General features: G+C 35.8%; 1 protein-coding gene across 4 annotated transcripts in view; it reads right to left on the bottom strand.

Annotated features, from left to right (window-relative positions):
• LAMA1 (laminin subunit alpha 1) overlaps positions 1-23,448 on the bottom strand; it is a 101,739-nt gene that overhangs the window by 11,879 nt on the left and 66,412 nt on the right. For 3 of the 4 annotated variants that reach the window (XR_012630127.1, XR_012630126.1, XM_074878581.1), the window contains exons 33-53: positions 22,419-22,561; positions 19,453-19,551; positions 18,369-18,480; positions 18,040-18,202; positions 15,520-15,730; positions 15,162-15,278; positions 14,909-15,072; positions 13,642-13,780; positions 12,305-12,398; positions 10,927-11,043; positions 9,167-9,349; positions 8,701-8,855; positions 6,881-7,024; positions 5,933-6,066; positions 5,541-5,691; positions 4,872-4,996; positions 3,743-3,893; positions 2,531-2,675; positions 1,771-1,912; positions 488-602; positions 138-308 (exon numbers count right to left, since the gene is read on the bottom strand). Coding sequence is in view for 1 of the 4 variants with exons in the window: in XM_074878581.1 (XP_074734682.1) it covers positions 138-308; positions 488-602; positions 1,771-1,912; positions 2,531-2,675; positions 3,743-3,893; positions 4,872-4,996; positions 5,541-5,691; positions 5,933-6,066; positions 6,881-7,024; positions 8,701-8,855; positions 9,167-9,349; positions 10,927-11,043; positions 12,305-12,398; positions 13,642-13,780; positions 14,909-15,072; positions 15,162-15,278; positions 15,520-15,730; positions 18,040-18,202; positions 18,369-18,480; positions 19,453-19,551; positions 22,419-22,561 (2,975 nt within the window). In the remaining 3 variants the exon portion in view is untranslated. Of the gene's footprint in view, positions 1-133; positions 309-487; positions 603-1,770; positions 1,913-2,530; positions 2,676-3,742; positions 3,894-4,871; positions 4,997-5,540; positions 5,692-5,932; positions 6,067-6,880; positions 7,025-8,700; positions 8,856-9,166; positions 9,350-10,926; positions 11,044-12,304; positions 12,399-13,641; positions 13,781-14,908; positions 15,073-15,161; positions 15,279-15,519; positions 15,731-18,039; positions 18,203-18,368; positions 18,481-19,452; positions 19,552-22,418; positions 22,562-23,448 lie in introns of all 4 variants that reach the window. The other variant, XR_012630129.1, reaches the window with a different exon arrangement.

Here is a 23,448-nt window from a genome sequence, read left to right as displayed (position 1 = left end):
CGTATCTTGGCCTTTCTAAACCAAATAATTTTTTCTTTCTCATTCTTTGCAAGTTACAGTCATAAAAACCTGACTTGGTATTATAAAATAAAAATGGCAAAAACAAAACCAAAAAAATCTTTGTTTTCAGTACTTGCCAAATGTGCTTGTCTACGCCGTCGCTTTTCCAGTCCCCTGCTGAGTCCAGCAAGGATGATGCCACTGCTGTTCTTTGTAGCAAAAGTTGCCATCAGTTCTGATTCTGGGCTTAAGGACTTGGGTACCAACTCAATATATCCGTTGTTCAAGATGTTCACACTACGAATAGGCTATTTTATGAGGAAGAGAAAAAATTACTTTGCCCCTACATAGTGCCCAGTAAGAAAAAAAAAATAATTTAAGTATAGATTAGATTATCTCAGGATTTTTCAAGATAAGCCAATTTTAACTCACTGTATTCACTGTTCAATTGCAATAAAGATCAAGTCACAAAACCTAAGTCTCCTACCTCCAAAACACAGCCTTTTCTTACTCCATACGAATTTCTAAGCAAGTTGAAAGTTGAACGGGATATTTCCAGATTCTTGATGCATCCCACATACGTTCTACTATTAAGACCTTTCCTGAAACACAAAACAAGGCTTTTTTTTTCCAAGGAGTACTATTTGGAATCTCTTGGGAGAAAAGATTAAGTTCTCTTCAATAAGAAAAAAAGAGATCTGTTTAAAGAATACAGTCAGCCCAGAGTAAGTGAAAACAGGAGTAATCTGGGTTTTACTCTTAGCAGATACTAATTCTGATCTTAAAAAGAGTCAGATAACATTATCGCCAAATGGAAATATACAAGTGTTAGTGCTGTGTTGCCATGCTGGGTCATTTTCCAAAATTTTAAGGTGAATCTTCAGATGAAATGTAATGGGTTTTGTGTGAGAGGGTAACTGTAGCTCTCTACTACCTAGTAATTCTTTTTCATTTCTTAAGTCCAAAGGATGCCTAATTTGGTTCCAGGTTTAAGTCAGAGAAATTGAAGACTGTCCTGCCACAATTCCTTACAGGCTGCTATGCCAGCTAAAATTAAGAAGTCTGCACCTCTGCAATAACTGCATAGAGACCAATATTGTCCTGGAATTTACCTTATTGTCAAGAGCACGCAGACAGTTTAATTACATTTTCTTTTGCCACATTTATCCTTTCAAAGTGAAGCCACTGGAAGAGATGTGACTTTACAAGTTCAGCAGGGTTGTGCAGTACAAAAAGTATGAACTAGAGACATACTATAAAACATATATTTGTAATGTTTTTTTTTGTTTATCTGTTCACAACTGTTTCTCCTCCATTCCAAGTTTCAAAACTGAATTACAAGAATTACTTTCTGAAGTAGAACTTTATCCTGAAGTGCAGTTTTGCCCATAAATGCCAGCTGACAATCACAAGCCTCACACAGGTAGAGATCAAAGGAGCATGATTCCAGGCAGCAGTGCTGAATGTTTGCTGCAGTCTGACACAAAGAGCAGGTGGCTACTGTGGCAGCTGCTGTTATGGAAATCACCCATGGAGAGGAAAAACAGAAGCTTGTCTCTGATCTGAACTGCAGTGTCAGACCTACCAGTGAAAAGCACCATATTAGAGTTTGAATGCAAAGGACAGATAATTCGGTGGCATACATGCCCATAAACAAGACTTCAGACTTAACTGATTTTCACTAATTTCAGTGCAGATAGAGTTTGTTAAAGTCCTTCCCTCTACTTACAAGAGTCTTAGCAAAGGGGGGAAAGCGAGAGGACATTTTACCTCACAGTTCTCGATCTTGGCAGCCCACCAATGAAGATTGGGTCCTTATCAGAGCGGTTCAGGTCTGAAGCAACCCCAGGAGATTCTCCTTGCTTGGTTTCTTTATAATTAAGGTTATATGCATCCATGACTGCCAAAATTCCTGCAAAGAAAAGAGAATAAAGATCTGGAGAAGGACACAAATACATATTCTTCCATTTTGGCAATCTCGTCTCTAATAAAGGAAAATGTATTCATTGACTCAGACATGTATGGACAATCTTCTTATTTTTAGTATGAGTGATTTATCATCATTCCAGTTATTCTGTTATTGTGACTCATTTTTCTCTGCCAAAACCAAATCGGAGGAAGTCTACAGGAAAATATATATATGAGAGTATGTTATGGCTATTAACACGTATTATTTGTAATGCATTACTTCCCAAACATAGGTCCCAAAATACTGTTGTACTAGGTACTATTAAAATGCAGAATAGAAAACATGATCCCTGATACACAGACTCGGACAAAGATCTTTCACTCTTGAAAGACTATCGATATTTTCGTCTGGCAGCTTTTGCACTACCTGCTCTTTATAAGATGTGCCAAACCAAGCACAAGATTTACACTGCTGGCCTTCTAAAGCAAAGTAACAGGTACGGCTGCTAAAGAAACTGCATTGAAGTGACCAAACTTGGTTGCAGTGATGTTCCCTGTGGCTATGTTAGATATTCGTACTTGTAAATGTGCAGACACTTCTTTTTTTCAGTCTGTAGCCTACCTTGTTTCTTGTTCCGACTGAATGAGATTTTATACCATGTTCCATTGTTGTAACGATTTTCTGTTGTAAGAGCAAGAGGTCCTGAACCTAGATCAACAGTCAGTCTCACTTTGCCATCAACAAGCTCAAGGGACAAGAAATCTCTCTGGAAGGAAAAACAAAATGAAAAAAAAAAAAACCAAAACAAACAACAGATTAAATTCCTGGCAGTAAAAATCTTTCAAAAGGATGAATCATTGGGAGGTTTGGTCTACTGTGTGAAAAAGGTTTGGTAACACTTGTACCTAAACTATTTGTTAGGCCCAAGACAGTAATTTTTGCTATGTTTAGGAAAATTAAGTTACATGTAGCTTACAAGGATGTCTTTTCATTTTGTTTTGTTGTTATTCTTACTTAAATGCATCATCAGTCTTGATTACTCAGCAGAGGAAGGTTTAAATAACAAATGTCACATTTGCTTTTTTTTTTTTTGGATGAAGTTGAGAGTAATTTGATTTGACTGTAAGCAGCAAAGAGCTTTTTCACATAGGAAAAAACTTCCTGAATTGTATTAAAAGTGCCCCCTCTGCACTGTAAAAATTAAGTCAGATATCACTGTGCAGTGAATTCAGGCAGTGAGTACATAATAAAGCAAATGAATAATGCAGCAACTCTGAAACCATCTGTATCTAAACAAAGCTTTGTCCTCCTTCAGGAAAACAAAACCACCAGCTAAGTATGCAGTAAACTGCATGACATGACAATGAAGGTCTGGATGGGTCTAGGTTATATTGCTGTTACAGGGAGTTTTATATAATTTATTTGTTTACTGAATTCCCATCTTATGGATTTAATTCAATATGCCTATTCAATATTTTATTATTCTTCTGCAAGCTCAGTTCCAGAAGATTTTACATTCTGCAAAGGTTCCTCTAATTGAACAAAAATAGTTTGTTGCCCCTACTGTTTCTTTTTCTTGTCTTTAGTTAAATAATCATTAATTTTAGTCTAAAATTAAAAGAAATTATAGAGAATTATTTTCATTGCTTAATTTTGCCTTTACTATATGTGAATATTTGCTCTAAAGAGTTATCCTGTCAATCACTGATGATAAGCTATACAAAGATAATAATTTGTTTTAATAGATGTAAGCTGAAAAATAACGAAGAAAGAAACCATCAGGTGATCTAAACATAGTTTTTGACAGCTTAAGAATCTGATCCATTTTCTTACAGTGCCATTTGAAGCGAGATACAGAAGCAGCCCATTAGGTGAAAAGGTACTAAAAAATATTATTATCTGAGTCACTGTTGAGCGGAGTGCCTTCTCCACAACCGAGTATCCACTGCCATCAAAATGGAATGAAGTGTCCTCATCCTGTGGGCTACAGAAGTAGAAAACAGAGTTAAAAATGTTAACTGAAAATTTGTGGTTTTCAAGTAATTTTTATATGAAATATAAGAAAAATTAGATCAGTTGGTGCAGTCCCCAGGCAGTATGATTATTAAGTGTGGAAAGAGACTTGAATGTTGATGTTATGCATAACTGAAGGATTCCAGCCAAAGGCCACTTTCATGATTGAATCTCACAATACATGATTTAGCCATGGGGAAGGATGTATACAAGATAAAATATGTTCTTCCCTGATGTATGAAAAAAACCCAATGATTTCTTAAGGGAAAAAATAATTGTTACAACATACACCCTCTTACTTAAAACATGTCATCCATTTATCAAAATGCTTCGCATAATTGCACTTACAATAAATGTTCTATTAGCCCCTTTCCCTGCAATATAATACTTCTAAAAAATGTCACAATCAAGCAGCACCCTCTGCTGTTTCTGTGTGAAACATTCTGCAAAAGGGAATATGGTCAAGCATATTTCTTTTCAATTCCTTAAATATAAAAATAGTACAGTCTGAAACCCCCTTTCACAATAATTACAAGAACGGTAGCAAGCTCAATGGTTACAGTTTTGCTATGGGTTTTTTTTATAAGAGTGCTTTACACTGTTTCTTATCCTAGGAAAGAATAAATTTGTCTTGCTGGAAATTACTGGAAAGCTAACATTCCAAAATAGTCGGGTTCACTGGCAGTCCCTACTTTCAATGCACAAAATAGACCACAGCAATAGAACTCCCTGAGAAAGTGATTAATAAGTGACAAGATTCCATATAATTAAATTATTTGACACTACTGGCACATTCAGATTATTGTGTTCAGAACTGTAAGTTAATGATCAACGAAACACTGCAATTTATCTGAGTTCGTTAGTTTTAGCTAGCACAGAAATATATATTACAGATGTAAATTACTCTACATCTGTTACAAAAAAAAAAAAAGAGAGTGAGATAAAATACCTTCCAAAACAGCCACTGCACTTGCCCTCTCTTTCCATGTAGTTCCAAAGACCGATAGATTTGCCATTCAGGGATGCCTCTCCCATACACCCTTTAAAATGGGTCACCTTAACAGCAGGTGATTTCTGCAAGACAAGAAATACTTCATGAAGACAATTAATGTTAAGTACACTGAAAATTATGCAGCCAAATTTTTTGCTCGGTTGTTTTCCTTGAACTCTAACATTGTTAGATACAAATCATAATAAAAGAACAACACGTTTAAGCAAAACTATTAACAATTATAATTTAAATTATAATAATTAGTTTTGCAGCAAGTAAAAAAGTAAAATAACTATGTCCTTGACCTACTTACACACCTCACGGCATGAATAACAATGGCAAACTAAAAGAAGCAGTGGAAGAAGGAAATGAAAAAAACAAATTAATTGTGTAATGTCTGTGTATCATGTATGCACACACAGCCTGTCCTGGTTAACATTTTATGCAAAAATTTCCAGGGAAAATTAACTTCAGGATACTAAAACATCCTTAGAGCATCTTTGCTTTATGTTCAGAGTACCTGGCATTTCATGATGAAGTAACCAATTCATGCAATTATTTCTAAATCAAAAATATATCTCAAACATGATAAAAATATTTTACAGAATGATGATCTCAGAATTTAACCTTGATTTGCCCTCCAAGTCCTCCAATAAACATTAGGGTTGATTTGTTAACATCCAGTATGCTGGCTGTCCCCGGAGAGGTTGCAGATTTAGATGAAGGCTTCTGATTGGAGTTCATTTCCTCTATGCTAAGTGTACCTGTTTTTCCAAACCTGCCAAGTACAAATACTAATAAATAGTTTTAGAAATCACCAGGCTTAATCAACACATGTTATTGGCTTCTCTTTTTTAAGGGCAATAAAAATCTTGTCACTGGAAAACTTAGATGGTTTGTGTTGTTTATGTCAAGTTCACTCACTAAGTATCCAGACATTTCTAAATACAGCCATCTCATTAAAAAAAAAAAAAAAAATCAATGCTATCAAACATTTATGCCATCCTCATTTCAATTACCTGGTTGCATGAATTCTGTGCCATTTGTTGTTGTCAATTTGAAAATCAGGGTATTCCACTCTTGTTGACCCAGAGCCCAAATCCCAAAGAAGAGCTACCTTACCACGTCGCATCTCCACTGCAAGGAAGTCTGTCTGAAAAACAGCAGGGCTTATTCTAATACGTGGCATCAAACGTGCAGTTAATACGTTACATTGAGAAAGACTTTCCAGAGTCATGTCCCTACATCCCGTATTATTGGACTCAACTTTTAGCAAAATAAGGCCCAGTAAGTTTTCACTCATCTTACTTTTAATGAAACAAAAAAACTCAGCTTATATACAAGTAGCTGAATGCTTTCTTTATACATACATAAAAACATGTGATGTACACACATATGTAGACATATAGAAATATGCACTTCTGAGTGTATGTGAAGTGATCTACCAGTCTGTGAAAAAGTACTATCACATGATAGCGTGCCACAAGGACCTAATAGGTGTGCATTTTTTAAGATTACAGAGAGAAGGAAGAGGACGGCAAAGTGACAGTGAGCCGTCATGCTCCTTTTCAAGTGGGCAGATGCACCATGCTCATGAGGGCCAAATTAAAGTACTTGCTCTGTGATAACAGGCAAATTGCTTGAAATACTCCAGCATGTTATATGGAAGCATCACAGAGTGTTACACTCCATGAGGATAATGCACAGCATGGGAAAAGGAAGGGGGAGTTTCATGACATGGCCAAGCGGCAATGCTAAGGAATCAGGTGCTTTTATTCTCTACCGTTGAGGATCTCTGGAATCATCTAAGGCACAAAAATATTTCCACCTCAAGTGAACACCTTTGTCTGTGAGGGGCCTCACTTGGATATTTAGTTTGAAGTCAAGTAGGAAAAAACATATATATATATGGTCATTTAAAACATTTGACTACCATCACCTTCAGTAAATGTATGCCAGAAACTTACCTTTCCATTGCTACCCAGGTAGAAAAGGAGGTTATCTGGTTCAGCAGTTTTCACATTGAGTGTTAAGGTGTTGTAATTTGTAGATGAAATTTGGGGTTGGTAGGCACGAATGCAATCTCTGTCTGCTGATACTGCAACTTTAATCTGGGGGGAAAGGAGGAAAGGGAATTTAAACAAGTCTCAGTGTACACAGCACATATTTCTAGAATATGGACTTAGCTTCTGACCAACAAGTGCAAGCCATTTACTGAGATACTTTCATGCAATCTAAGTATTGTTACCTGAGTTAGGTCTTAGCAATTTCCTAGGTATCACTTGACAAAGAGATTTACAAAGAAAAAAGAATGAAATCTGTCATAATTCATTCATTCAATTCAAAGCCTGTACATTAAACTATTCAGATACCTCAGAAAATAACAAAGTTGGGCCAGAAGCCCATATATCAGTAAAAACCACTGTAATAATATCAGCAAATAAAGATACAGAAATTCAAAACCTTTGGGGAAGAAAAACCACCACAATTTCTAGTCTATGTTGAGAGAAAAAAATTTAAAAGGCAGCCAGTCTGCAATAGTTCGGGTTTTACAACACAGTTTACATGATTATTCAAAAAATACATTTGTGAATATATTACAAGTTACACTTTTTAAAGATTTATGTAGAGAAAGTCATATTCCTGTTGTCATACCATTAACTTCTTTGAACACTGTCTTGTATACTGATAGGACATCAACTCAAGCTAAATGTAGACAAACTCCAAGGAGCTTGGCAGTGTAATAACAGAAAACCCATTTTGACAACAGAAAAGCCTTAACTTCATCAATGTCACTGAATATGTCTGTAACAACTAAATACATCAAGCACATGAGTGTGCATGTGCATAGATACAGATATATAAGGTTTCTCTCCCATAGTAAATGTTTACAAAAAAACAGAACAAATTCTCAAAATTGGAAAAGGAGATTTTGCTAATGTTTCTTCTCACCCTGCCAGGAACCTCTGTGGTTTATGACACTTCAGAAAATACTACTCCCTCTTTTCTGCAGTGGATTCATTAAGCTTCAGTAGACTGTGACAGAGAAGCAATAACTATATAATTAAGGACATTTACAGAAAGAACTGAAAGCCTTCTATTTTTTAAAACAAAACCTCCCTAAAACCTTACAATAACACACCCATACTAAAGCCAAAGGCATACCAAAAATTACTGACTGCAAAGTAATTTTCATATTTCCCTCACAGTTTAATGAGGCCCATAGTACACTTGATTCACTTTTGTTCTCTTTAAGTGGGGAGCAGAGATTTAAAATCAAGTATATTATTTGTCTTAAAGTATTCTGGATGCATGGCAGCTTCTTGCAAAGAGCAACATAAGGACATAGCATGGCAGAGATGGTAAATTTATTGATAGAATCAACACTCTTGTTAAAAAATTTGTAATGATACTTGTTACATGGAGGCACCCCACATCAATCTCTAAAATAAGCTTAGAAATTAACATCTTGTCCTAAAAATAATGGCAGCACCATCCCCTCACTTGTCTCTGTCTCACTAAAATATTTCTGTGATTGTTTTCTGACATACTGTATTTCATTATTTTTATAGGAAATAAAAGGAAATAGTAAATAAATTATTGTCTTGCTGTTCTGACAAACTTACAAACACAGCAAGAAACTTGGAAGCTAAAAGAGCCCTGCTTTTAGCATTAGTCAGTGTTCTTGGAACAACCAGGTACTTTAACAGTAAATTTTAGGCTCTTAATCTCAGAGAACTTTCCTGTTAAAAGTAAAGCCAGTTAAGTCTGGGATGATAAAACTTACAGATGCTGCCTGCTTGCGGGCCTGGCTGATGAGCTCTTTAATTTCAGACAAGTTTCTGTTCAGGTTCTCCTCTAGCATTTTCAAAGGTTTCAGTCTATCCAATAAAAGACTTGCTTGTGCTTCGACTTCTTTAACTTGTTTTTCAGCTGTGATTGCTGCCAAAACATAAATGAAATGTCGAGGCAGGTTGAAAGAGAAACATACTGTTCATTGTTAAAATACTTAGCCAAGGTGGCCTGTTTCTGATTTGTTTTCAGCAATTTTAAACATCAGTAAGGAATATGCATACTTAAGGGTATCCCATGTGACTCCTCTAGAGGTCTTTTAAAAAGTTAGCACATTTTTATTGAATTAAGAAGAAACTTTCAGTCCATCAGACTCATATTTAATGTCTATTAAAAATGAGTATTAGTACTGCTTCTGCAAGCAGTGACATTTCGAAAGAGCAATGAAGCAGCAAACTTACCAGCTTTTGATGAATCAGTTATAAGTTCACTAGTTTTCCTCAATGTGTCATTAACTCGGGACAATGTAGAAGAAGTATTCAGCAGCTTTTGACTGAAATCCCCGAAGTGACTTAAACCCACCACAGCACTGGTGTTTGCAGACACAGCCAGCTCTTTCACCTCAAGCATGTATTTCCTTGAATCTGAAACACGGTTCCCAGGTTAAAAAAAAATTCACAGCTTTCATACATACTTGGGAGTAATAAAAGCCTGGCTTCATTACAACAGAGTTACAAACATAGTCAAAACACCAGAAAGGCTGTCAGTTACATTTCTTTCATAGCAAGAGTTATATTTTTGTTTGTTTGTATTCTTCAGACTGTGAGGGGAGCTCCAAACCAAGACCTACTGCGATCTAACTTTGCTTAACAGTTGAATGCGCCATGGCTTACAGAGTGGGAAGTTTACCTTCTGTGAAACTGGAGTGCCAGGAGGCTGGTGCACCTCTCTTGCCCAGTTATTAAGTTGGAAAATGGCCACAGCTATGGCCCTGAACAATAAACATGGTAAATATTCCCAAGCTGGTGATACAGATATGGATATAGCTATAGATGCAGTTATGTTTGTTCATACACACACACACACAGAGGTATATAATAATAAAATATATTACATACATATATATAAAAAAAATAGAATTTGCTGCAGTATTAATTAAGGTTCGTTAGTTTAGATTTTTAAGTCTTTTGATCAAAAGACTTGATTAATCCAAGTTTTGAATTCTAGGAAAAATGTTTTATTTTTCATGACCAGCTCTGAATGCAGTACAGACACAGAACGCAGGAACAGGGAATTTGATTCTGCCTATCCCAACAGGGAGGTTATATGAATACATCAGGGTCACAGTGTTCAAGTTCCCTGAATGAGTGTTGGCACCCAGAATCACTAGTCTGAGACTTATGTTTTGAATCCTACAGAAAGCTGAGGGGGCAGAAGGTCTATTACACCCTTTCCTTTGGGCTACTATCACTTATACTGTGAGTGCACCACTCTGAATCTCAGTCTGTCCCTTAGAGCCCCTGGGCCCGGAACAGTGGGAAGATGCTGCAGCTGGCACAAAAGGCCTGATTTAGGTCTGCAGGGATCCTTCTTTACCACCAACAATCTAGGCAGGAGGTCTTTATGACTGTTTTTCCTACCTTTTAAAAAAAAAAATATTAAGGTTGGCAAAGTATTTCAGACCCTCTTATTCACAACTTCAAAGACATCTTGTCTATTAATAGTTTCCATGAACTCTAGGTCTTGCCTTTATCCAAAATAATGACTTTTATTTAAAAAGGGAATTCTTTTGTTTTGGAAAAGCACAGAAAGAATGTTTTAATCAGTTAAATGAAGTCAGTATTTACAACAATTTTGAAACAAGGTATCAAAAGAAAGCAAAACCTCACAGGTCCATATATAAATTTCTCCCCACATGGGCTTAGATATTCTAGGGCTCCACTCTCTTCTCATATCAGTGTAATTATACTGCTTTCAGAGCTCCTCCTGATTTACAGCTGTGTGAAATGGGAATCAGACTACAGACCTTACATGATAACCTAGTTATGTTTCATGGGTTTACTAAAAAAATGGAAAATATTCCTTGTAAGGGGAGGAGGCTAAATGAGTTTTCAGTACAGTTTATTGCTAGGTCTCTACAATCAGACAATGAACAGGATTTTATTACAGTTGTACTACACAGTTCTGTAATAAGGAGATTGTCAATATAAATTTCACTTACCATTAGGCAATGCTCTTAGTGTCAACAGGGAATCATTAAACTGGTCAACAATTTTATTAGTACTTTCCTGAATCTTTTCTACCTTTTTGTTCAACCCATTCAATCCAAATAAAAGGCCTGTTGAAAAAAATAACTGTGATTTTTCTATGAATAAACAAATATCATACAGCCCGCACAAATCCTATGTATAGGGATAACAAGCATTCACTTATTTAATCAATGCAACTTTTTTGTTTTTTTCAACAGAAAGAGCATTTTAGAAACAGGAATGCAAAATGAATGCAATATGCACAGATAAGCTCCTGTGGGCACTGTTCCATGCAAAGTTACCCTTTTTGGCTAATTCCATCTGACTGAATTGGCAGAAACATAGTCAGGGAAAGTCTATAAATTAAAATGATTCCATGATTGTGAACTCATAATTTTTATGATGTTCTTCACTTTTTGTGATATCTGACAGGAGCCAAAAAATGTTTTGCTTCAATTTATTTGTGATCTGTTTGCAGAATCCTCTCACTAGAAATGAAAATATGTAGAACAGAAGGAACAAAACCAGTATGTATTCCATCCATCTGAATTAGATAAAATGTATACAGATTTGTAGAGCCATTGGTACAAAAAGCAAAGACCATTTTACAGTTACAGTTTATCTCTGTGAAACATTACTTTCTGTCCAATTTTGTCCAAAATTTCCCTTAGGGCCAGCCTCTGCTCCTACACAAAGTCTGTGTTCAAAATGCTTTTGAATTTCCATGGTGAAGACTTCAATGCCTCATCAAAATCTTTGGAGCAATAAAAAAACAAAAGGATTTTGGAATTTATAGAGGGACTCTGAGTCAAAAGGCACTTTGGACGAACAAAAAAAGTTCAGCCTGTTACTGTATTTCAGCTCTGTAGAAGAAACAAGTAAAAATTATTACTAAATGTATCATTCTACATACTTTTGTAATCCATGATTTATTAGATAAAATTGGATGAATGGATTTCTTTAAGAATTATGTTTGTTCTTCATCTACTGCACAATCTCTAATGATTTAATTCATAAAACCTGGAAAAACAGCCATTTAAAGAAAGCATTGCTTGGAAGTAAATGAGGTATAGTGAAGGCCAATTTTTTTAATGTTTACAGAGAAAAATTATGTTCTTACCCAAAAAAGTAAAATAGTACATGACTCTAATACATTAATCTTCATTGTATGAAAATATGTATACAGACATATATAGTAATTTACAGTATTTTATCTTAGCTTATGTTCATTTAAAAAAATCGAACACACACACACACAAAAAACCACATTAAAAAGAAAGAACAAAACAACCACAAAACAGGATATAGAAAAAGAAATACAAGCAGAAATGTGAACTCTAAAGAACTGACCATCACTTTTTTTCTTCAGATTTTTAGCTTCATTCTGAAATTTGGAGCTAAGCAGTAAAGTTTCTTTTCCAAGAAGACTGAGAGACTCCTCGGGCTGAAAAACACAGACATCAGTTGCCACATATGAAAACCAGAAATTCAGCTGAAAACATTTAAGTATCTGTGGATGTCTACTTCAAGTTACTGAATGTTCTTGTTATGAGATATTCTATTTATTACCTTATTAAGTATCGGTTAAAAAAAAATACAACGTGCAATCATTTGTCCAAGAATGTGACACTGAATCCCTTTGTGAGTTAATAAGAAAAGATGACTGTGAAACAAAACCTACCAAATTCTAGTTTGAACACTGCTATTGATTCAGCAGTTCACTGCTACTGATTCAGCCTTTTGGAACACCGGTAAATTCTAGTTCCAGGCCTAAGTCAAAATTCCCAGCACTGAGCAATTTAAAGTGAGATATCTCAAAATCCCAGTCTTTAAAGTGTTCTGTTAATCCATTTTTTCAGCTGGAAAATCTGGAAAAGTACCTTGAAGGAGTCATGCTGTACAAAGCTTTAGTAAATCAGAGTGCTATAAAAGAACATACAAGCTCACAAAACAATGCCAACTATTTTGATCACTATCATGTAAATGCATTGTCACGTATTTGTTTCTCCAGGCATAATGTGCACAACACTTGTAAAACATAGGCCTTTCCTTCCTTGGTTTTATAATCGGGAAATGCAGAAAGAGATAAAATGGGGAAAATAGAATAATATGAAAGTAATATGGTTAAACTGGTAACTGATCAGGTCTTTTTAATCTACTGCTTCAATAGCACCTTGATAATCTTGCAAGGCATAGGGATGGCAGATGAAATGCAAATATACATTTAGTTATGAAATGTCTTCCACTAAGCAAAATAGTTGTGGTTCGAAATACCTAGATAGAAATGGAAGAAGGACAGGTCAAATAAGGAGATGGTTGAATAATTCCAATGGTGGAAGGGAGGGCCAGAAGTTAGGAAACTTAAATTCTACAAGAATGTATGTCAGATGACTGATATAAACACTCACAGAAACAAGTCTAGTCCAGCTAACCATGCATTAGACATTAAAAAAACAAACAAACAAAAAGGTAAAATGGTACTATGGCAGAGAGAAAAACAAGGTAAACAGAACGTGAAATCTGGTACCATTACTGCCTTCGAGTACAGACTCAGCATACAGTATATAGTAGTTGATAGGACATGACTCCATCAAGAAGACTCAAATTTCAGCAAGTGCAAAACCAATTAGAACAAATATTCCAAAATAAGAAAAGACATTAATTAAAATACTAATATTGATACTTACTAAATCCAGGGGTCCATTCACAACTCTAGATGCATCATCCGCCAAACTCTCTGTTCTTTCAATCACACTTTTAACGCTGGAGTGGGTGTAGACAGCAGCAGTTGTGTTCAGAGTGACATTTCTTACTTTAGATAGGCCACTAAACAGAAAATTAACAAGTGATTCTGTTTTCATGAGAGTACCTTAATCAAGCACTAAGTTCCATGTCTTCAGTTACAACATGCACATCTTTCTAGAATATATGAAGCACTCTGAAAAAATGAGAACACCTTGCTTTGTGTTGTGTAAGGGGCTTTAAGTTCATTATTTTGAACTGAAAAAATCAGTTCAAAGAAGGTTTTCATCTGTTTGGGTTTTTTTTATTTTGTTCCTTTATGTTTATGGTCAGTTTTTCAATTTATAAAGCTACTTAGAACAAACAAATCACATTGCCTAAACAGAACAGAAACAGGTTCCTAGCTGGAGCTCAAAATCAAAGTAGAGAAATACAGAATCAGGGAGGAAATTACAAGCATCTGAAAGCTTTTCTGTATTAAATTTTGCTTTATTGAATTTATCTGGCTGCGGTGAAATCAGCAGAGTTGCTCAGTGTTATTTAGAGCAAAATTTTCTGTTCTCAAACTTAAAATACGTGTAAATTTTCCAGTCTGATATGATTTAACTTTTAACACATATCTGCTAACTTTAAAAGACAAAACAGCAATCCTTCTAGGATTCCTGCGATAGAAGATTAATTTCCATTGAATTAACTGGATTGACTTCACAACTTTCAAATTCTAAGAGTGCATTTGAGTGGATTTAAGACTTGCAACCCATTCATTTTTGCAAGATGCTTTGAACGCAACAATAATGGAGGCATAGTAGAAATAGCTTCTGATGAAATTGAGAGAGATATTTTCAAAAAGTATTCATGCACAGACCAGAAGCTTTTCAAGCCATACCATGATATACTCACTGGACATTTAATAACTCACTAGGTACTGTGTAAGTCAGCAACATGAAATGCAAGACTAATCAACCGCCTCCATATCGTTTAACAAAGGTACACTACATTAAAAGTAAAAAGCACTTCAAATGAAATGGGGAATAAAAATTGATCATAGAACTCTAGGATGGTTTGGGTTGAAAGGACCTTTAAAGGTCATCTAGTCCAATTCGCCTGCCATGGGCATGGAATTCCTTTAGTGGATTAAGCTACTACCTATTTAAATAAAATCTTGACAGTGCTGTAAATCTCTCCCGATTTCTTATTTCTTGAGTTTATCACCTCTCTAGTGCATCTGCAAGTCTTTGGAACTGGGTGGCATGGTCCTCAGCTTTGTATACCAGGTCAAGCACTCCTCTCACAGACATCTGCAGCACCAGCTCATCCACGTGGTGTCGCAGTTTGGTGCTCCATAGGACTAATCCATCCTGGTCGACCTCCAGGTTCTGCACAACAAAATGGTTTCCTCTTGTTTTTTTCAATAGCAAAATACACCTGATAGTGTCCAAGACAATGTTAAAACTTAAGAACTTACAGATGTAGAGTTCTTTACATCCTGGGCAAGAGCAGCAGCAGCATTCACTAGGACCTTCCCTTCTTTAACGAGCATGGTTGAGACTTCTTCATCTTCCTTTATATTTAACTTTTTGTCCTGTAGCATAAATCAAGTGTTTTATAGTAGTCTGTACAGTCAGCTAGTGCAGATGAGTTCACATAACACGTAATCATTTTTTAGTTTCCGAACAGGGGTCTGGTTTTCTTTGCGTTTTTAAGGTATCACATATATTAACACGTTTAAACATGTAGAATTTTATTAAAGTCTAAAAGCAGCTTTTAAACACCATTTCATCTTTGATATTTCTTATGCAACAACAGTGATTGTCCAGTCTTACATTTAACTCTGCCAGGTTGCTGGAGATAAGAGGAAACAAGCGATTGGTCTCATTGATGTCAGCAAGCACCTCATTCACCAGGTCCTGGGCATCTTGCAATCTGCTGTTGTGCTTTGCTAAGAGCTGACTTGCATCCTTTTTTAGTTCAGCAAGCTCCTGCTGGGGTTTAAGATACTCTTTCTGAACCTGGATCAACAATTTTTTTGCAGCTCTGACAAAGACAGGAATCAGAAAATAAATAAATGGTGAAAGAGAAACTTAGGCATGGATTTCCTGAAGAGAAAATGGGGTTATGTGAAATGAATTTAAATGCCGTCTTCTTCCAAAAGCCTGCATTTTTTTTTCTATAATTTTTTCTATAATAGCATATATACACATGGTAGCCTCATCTTACCACACAAAAAGACGACTGCCTGTGGAAGAAGGCAGTAATACAGTTCATACACTTTGATATGGTGACCAGAGGGGAAAGGGGTTCGTACAAATCACATTTATTTGGACTTAATTTGGGACATCCCCCACATCAAAATCTCTGTGAAACATTCCTCCGCGACTGCTCTATATCTTAATTGTAGTGATTCATGTTTTGAATGTAGGATCAAAACATCCATTATGAGGATTAACACTGGAAAGAAACAAGTAACCAGAACTGAAAGACCTGATATACCTGAGAGTCCTGAAGAGTTTAAATATCATATAAAAACAGTCTTGTTAAAATGAACACTGAAATGAGAAATCTCTGCACTTATCTTGTTTAATCAGTAGCAGACATTATCTGGGAAATATCAAATCTCCCCAAATTTGTCAGTTGTTAATCACTTCAGCTGTTCTACTTGGGAATATTTGCATCTCCATTTGAACACTTTCAAGTATTGAAGAAATTGAACTGAAAATGATCCTGAAAGTCTATTCCAAGTCTATTCCTTTGTTTCTCTTAATTTCAGCACATACACTGCACACTGCAACTCCTGTAATGATACTTTTACATAAATGTTTGTTCCTTTTAATCTGATTTGAAATCATATAGATCTTTAGCCAAAGCAAACGAAAACTAGTTTATTTCACAATTATACACAGCTAAACACATTCCATCTTTCTTATTGAACAGCAGATGTGCATTTGCATGTGTTTCCTAAAACTATTAATTCAGAGTCCTTATACTCAGAAGCCATAGCCTTAAAAAAGTTACAAGAATGGAAGTATTTTACAAGAGAGTAATGGTTTCTATTTCAGTGTGGAACTTTGCCTTACATGGCAAATGGGCAAAGACCTCAGTTACGGATGTTGCTTAACAATACGTCATCACAAGCTCAGTCCACTGTGAGCCATGTGGTAACTTCTGCTCCCTGAAAAATGGACTAGCAAGCTGCTTATTTAAATCAGTTTTGAATTTAGAGCTGCATTGCATGACAAATTCTGCAGAACAATCTTATAAATCTTATTAGCTCTCTTCTTCGATCTGTCAAAGGATACTTATCAGAGAACTTTCAGAGCCTATAACTGAAAAAGTTATTTTACAAAAGCCTTGTATAAACAGCTCAAAAACTGATGTTGCAAGTCAAAACATTCTGTTACTATGCAAGAGGACATTTTGAGACATTTTTGTAAGTGCAAAAAAACCTATTTGAAGTTCCTAATAAATATAAGAATAAATAGTACATTTCTAGTCCATTTTCATGTCCATTTAGCTTCTATACCATTTCATATTCAGCACAAGGACAAGCACAGGAGTCTGTGGAACAAAATCAGACATGCCACTAACACAAACATTCTATCCTGTCTAATTCAAAGCACTTAATAAAGTCAAATTTTCAGAAATATTCCACTCTGGTCTAAATCTTTGTCCCTTGAAGCCAGTGTTAACATTCTTACAGCTTTTGGTGGACTAGGGCAATACTTAGTATTTCTGAAGATGGAACAAAAATTTTGCTGATGGTTGGAACAGTCAATGTTTGATACTGCCAAGTCTGGTAATAAGCATTAAAAATGAATATAAAAGCCATCTTGAAATAGCTTTTAACTTGGGACAAATGAAGAGAATGGAATACAATCCGAAACAGTGGGTCAGAATGCTGAAACAAATGTCTTGGTTTAATTTGCAAATCTATGTGATACATATTCCAGTGACAATAACTCGTGTCCTTCAGCAGACCTGACATGTCCTGGGCTTGCAATTGACTGAGACAGTTTTATGACATCTCCTAGCCAAAAGCAACAAGGAGATGTGTATTAGGGCTAGATCTGAAACAAACCGAAACCAGTGAGTCTTTTCACTTATTGAAAGTGAATTTTGTATCACATCCAAATGAACAGGCTTTGACTATATTAGTATCACATAGGATGCTCAAATATCTTCAAATCCTGTAACTCTAAATTCAGATTTCATAACACTCCACCTGGGCCAGTTATCTATAGCATTGCCTCTTATTATGGCACAATGTTTCTTCAGATCTCTCCAAAAAGCACTGTTTCATAGTACAGACTTATGTGAAATAAAAGCTTTCAGTAGAACAGGCTTACTTTAGGACGCTGGTAGCATTATGGTGCAGTTGAGCAAAATCTTTCTTGCGCAATGCATCCAAAAGGGCAGAAATATCATCCTGCAGGCTCTGAGATGTAGCATTTGACAGCGGGAGATCCAGGCCCAGTGTTTTATTCAGTGACATAGCAACTTCAGCAAGTACTAAATAGGAGAGTAAACAATTTAGTCATAACGTTAAAAAAAGAATATATGTGAACCCCCTGTGCAAACTGCAGCACTTTCCATGCAAATAGTTTGTTTAGAAGTTCTGAAGGAAATGCCCTTCTAAATTCTGTAAAGAAGTAGAAATATCTTAAAAGCAGGTTACCTTTGATGGTTGTGTGTACTGTGTCAATAAATCCAGTCAGTTCTTGACTTTTATTCCTGGTTTCCCAAGTCATTGTGTTAAGCTGCCAAGCTTTTTTCAGAAACCTAGATGACTGGAATAAAATCAGAGATAACATTTGACAGTCTTCCTTAAACACTGATTAATTCATGATATTTGTCTATGATTTTTACACTTTTTTCTCAATACTGAGAATACTTTGTGAAAGGAAACAATTCTTTTTGTTAAGGTAGACATAGCTGATTCATAAACTTCTGATGCTTCCATGCTTGCAGATGTCTTGATTATATTGAAAGTTTCAGACTCTGATATCAATGAAGAATTGTGTTATCAACTATTTTCATAATCAATAAGATCATAATTACCAAAGCAATTTAAGTAAACATTACATATATTTTAGATACAACTAATGTATCTTAAGAAAATCAATCTTCTGAATACATCACTATTAGCAATATCAACACTGTTAGTGCAAGCACCTAGTTAGATTATGTATACATAGTCAGAAAATTATAGGTACATATGGTCAGCAAATGAGATCTAATGACTGCGGTACTATTGTGAATTTTCTACCTACAATTTTTCTTGTGCTAAAACTGAATAAAGAATTAAAATGTTGTTTACTCTTCATGTGGATTTTCAACAGATTTATTTCCGCAGAGATAATTTTAAACACAATACTATAGGTATCAAAGACTTTTTAGTGAATATTCAGTTATGACATAATTTTGAATAAGCTCCACATGTTAAAACAAGTGAGAAGAAAGTAACTCCCTTTCTCCAGTTTTAGGGCCTTAAATGATCACAGTACAGAAAGCTTCTGAACTTTAACAGAAACCATGTAAACCTCCTGTAAAATATCATAAAACAGTGTAGTTTGCAGAAGAATTCCACAGACCAATTAACGCCCCTCCTCAGAAAGACTACAGAATAGACTGAATTCTTTCACTGAACTCTATAAATTTAAAGTGAGTTCTAAACAGCTCTCTGGCATTATTTATGTACAATGCTACGAAATCTCGAAGGATTTCTCCAGAAAGGCTAAAAATAAAAAGCCAGCACCTACCTCTTCATGCAGCTGCTCAATTCCTCCTAATAAACTCAGAAGACTTTCTTTTGCTGTAGCTAATGAATAAGCTGAATTTCCTCTAGGAACTACAGACCCCTATAAGAAATATGAAGAAACAGCACACTGTAATCTAAAGTCTTTGTTGTGTGTCCAGAAAAGTTCTGTGAAGAAAAAAACTATGCACACTATTTAGATTATTTATATGTTTTAAATGACTGGTCTGCAAAGCACATAAGATGACATAAAGTAATTATATACATTGAGTTCATGCATCAAAGTGTGCCAGTTCTTTAAATAAGGAAACAAGGATCCAGACATGTCATACTTTCACTCGAGTAATAAGAGGAAAGTTTAATTTCTGCTTTCCTGATTCTCAATTTCATCACAATCTGAGCTGCCCAAATAAGCTATCTTGAGAAGTTCCAAGGCAAATCAAATTAAATGCTTACATCCACTCTTACAGCTGCTGGTCTTGACAAAACAGCTGCATCAAGGGTATATCTGTGAGGATTACCCTGGAGAACTCTATGTTTCCATGTCAAAGCCCAGGGCATGGCACTCAGGAGTTCAGGATTTTGGCCCTCCAGACACAATAAGGTGAAACAAGCAGCCCTGCAGATTCTCTCACCAATAAGAGAGAATAATAGGCTGTATTGGGCTTCAAGGTCACCTCAAAATTGCTCTACATGGCAATAAATAGGTCAGTGTACCCAAGTGTATCATATTTGATACAGTCAAGGTCTGCAAGAAAACACTACTTCTCTAAAGATGCAAAGAAACTTAAGGCATCTCTTACAAAGAGAGCAAGTCTGGGAAAGGTTATTTTTAGATTTCAGATGTTTCAGAGTCAACCATTGTAAATACCACAGTAAGTATCATTTTTCCCAACTTTTTAAAGAAGTAATACACAGGATAATCCACAGCCTTCTGTCAAATGGAAATTTCAGTCTTTTCCTCAGCATGAAGAAAGAACAAGTGGAAGGGAAACAGAAGCTGAAGCTCTTGAGCCTCCTGGGATAAAGCACTGCAAGGTTTCTTTAAAAGCCCAGTTCAGAAACCCAGAATGGGACAGTAAGTATGTCTCGGTGTGTCAAGAGGAGTAAAGCAGGAGGCTTTAGCTAGAAAAGAAGAACTACTGAAGTCCTCAGATGGACTGGTGATGAAGAAGCAATGAGGGATAGATGATCTGATTTGATAACTTTCTCATTATTGAAAGACCCACACCTAATGCATAGAGAAGAGGAAATACTCGAGTTCCTGAGTGACCAGCATGAGGCAAACACACCATACACTGCAGGGGACAGCCCTTCAGGGAACATCTGTAATTCACATAATAAAACTGGCAGTTTTCTGGCTTCCAGCTACAGTTACTTTGGTATACTGCAAAAGGGAAGGTAATCTTTAATTAGCCAGAAAGAGGGGAATACCTGCTTCCAAATAGAGAAAAATTTCAAGACTACCAACTTACTCTCAAGATTAAGTTGTTTAAAGAACATTGTGGCCTTACATAAACAGAGATGACATCATAGTCACAAGAGGTTTTACATCACCTTTAGCACCACATTTCAAGAGAGTGACAGCTGCCTTTGATTTGACTTTAATATAAAAAAAAAGTGTATGTACTAAAGGAGAAACTTAGACTGCTTTTATTTTTACATAAGATTTTACTTTCTTTTATAATTAGAATGTTAAATAAAAGCTACATATTGAATAATATTTATATTCCCAGAAGATGATGCTCCTATACAAACACAAAAAAATTAGAGAAAGCAACTAAATTGTACCCTTAAAGTATTGCAATAATTCAGTACGTTTTATGCCTTATGACATAAAGGAGGGGAAGTGTAACTGAAGCTTTATAACTAAAAGGTTAGCAACTAAAACTAAAGGATAAGCGTATCTCTGCTGAAGCATAAACATGTAATTTAATCAAGCTTGCCTTCAGATATTGTAATTATTAACATTTGAAGTATACTGATTGGAATTCAGTCTACCTTACATCTTAAATAGAAGAAAATTTAATTCAAGCCCATAATTTGCCGAATTCAGCAGCACAAGAAAGCTCACATTATTTTGATTTTGTTGTGATATGGTGGAATACAAAGATGATAGCTTTGTTTCTGTTTTAGAGCTAGTCTTGCTTGACTTATTGCTGAGCAGACTCACCAATAAATGTGCATATTTTAGTGGTCATGAAGTAGGGAGTATTCTGTTTATCTCTGGCTTCGTGCAGAGAACACATGAACTTAATCCTCAGCAACAATAAATGACCTTCCAGAGCCACAAAACTCATTATTTCATGCTTTGTTTAAGGGGAGAGGAGCTGGAAGGCAAGTTTGCCACAAGCAGCCTGAAAGCATCCAACACTGAAACATTCTACCTGGCTTTGTGTCCCAAGATGAAGGACTGCATGCATGAGGTGCCTGGACTGCCACACAACCAAAAAGAAAGCAAACCACTGCATCCCAGGCACCCTGGCTAATGGAGGAGCAGAAGGACTCTAGGGTAGGCCTAGGGGACACTTGGGGAACATCCTCAAGATCTGTGCCTTGGCAGCAATTTAGCAAAGGGATCAAAAAGGGTGAAGACCTGGCCTGATGTTTCTATTTCACTGTTGAAAATTATTTCCCTTGCTTTCAGTAGGTCTGGGTCAGTCTTAGGGATGCACATAATCTAAGTGAAGCACATACATATAGCACATTCAATAATCACAGTGATGATTGAAAAATGTATCACCCATTTATTTAAATGCTAGTACAACACATGAAAAGAAAGTAATACAGGCAGCTGATAACTTATGGTATATTTCTATACCAAACGTTAATGGTCTTAATCTGGTATTGCTTACACATACACATTCAAGCCATGAACTTCAGGAGGGCTTCTGTTAAATTACTGGCACATGTGAGTGGCTACAAGTTTTGCTTTAGAGGTGTGACTAAGTATTTGTGCATTCATTTTACCTTCAGACGTTTTGTTGCATTCTCCAACTCTGACAATATACCGTAGGGCACAGGGGCAACGCCACTGAGGTTCACTGAAAGTATGGCCTTGTTGAGATTATCCAAACTGTTTAACAAAACTCCTGTGCAGTTGTCATCACAAGCTAAATAAACCATTTTAAGAGGAGGAAGAAAAATTAGTATTAATTTTAATTAATAATTAAATTAATAAAAGAAGCCACCAAATCCTGACACTTATTTTGATTTACACAGTATGTGCCTTCACCTTTTAAGTTAAAACTGATTAAGTATAATAATTTTGAGTATACAGATTTGTAGTATTGCCCTCCCCTTCCTGCCCCAAGGGTGGACCTATTCCAAGCATACTCTCTTCCTTAGGTTAGCACACATTCAAGCCTTATTGATCCTGCTGGCTATTGAGCTGCTTGCTGTAAACTTACTCACCCTATTTAGCTATATTGCTGTAAATGCAGGGTGATGACACTCAGACAGGTTAGGAAGACAGGAAATTCAAGACTATAGTAGTGTAATTCCATGTATTCCTTGGGGTGTTTTTACTTACACAAAGCAAAATCTGAGTCCTAAATCCCAGTTCACTGTAAAAGCAGATTACTGTACTTGCTGTGTCTTTCTGCTATCCACCCTCTCATAAGGAATTACATGACTAATTATTGGTGGACTATGACTCATTGGTGGAGAATGCCTACATACCTGGTATAACTCCAAAAGTATTATTACAGCAACTTCACATCCAAAGAGTCAATGAAATAGGAATTAAACATTTTCAAATAAATAAAGGTATGTTACAGACAGCAAAAAAGTATTAAAATTATCTTTCCTTAAACTTGTCTGTAATGCTAAATAAGCCATTTTAAGGATTATCTGCTTGTCTGATGTTATGATCTCTACTGCAGTTTCCTCTGTGTTCACAGAATGGTTGAGGTTGGAAGGGACCTCTGGAGATTATCTAACCCAACCCTCCCTGTTTTACAGAGATATTAAATTAAGATTTCTTTCCTTTCATAGGAAG

This window comes from Strix uralensis, chromosome 1 (assembly GCF_047716275.1).
Source record: "Strix uralensis isolate ZFMK-TIS-50842 chromosome 1, bStrUra1, whole genome shotgun sequence".
Lineage (NCBI taxonomy): Eukaryota > Metazoa > Chordata > Aves > Strigiformes > Strigidae > Strix > Strix uralensis.
This window is presented reverse-complemented; position numbering and strand designations above follow the sequence as displayed.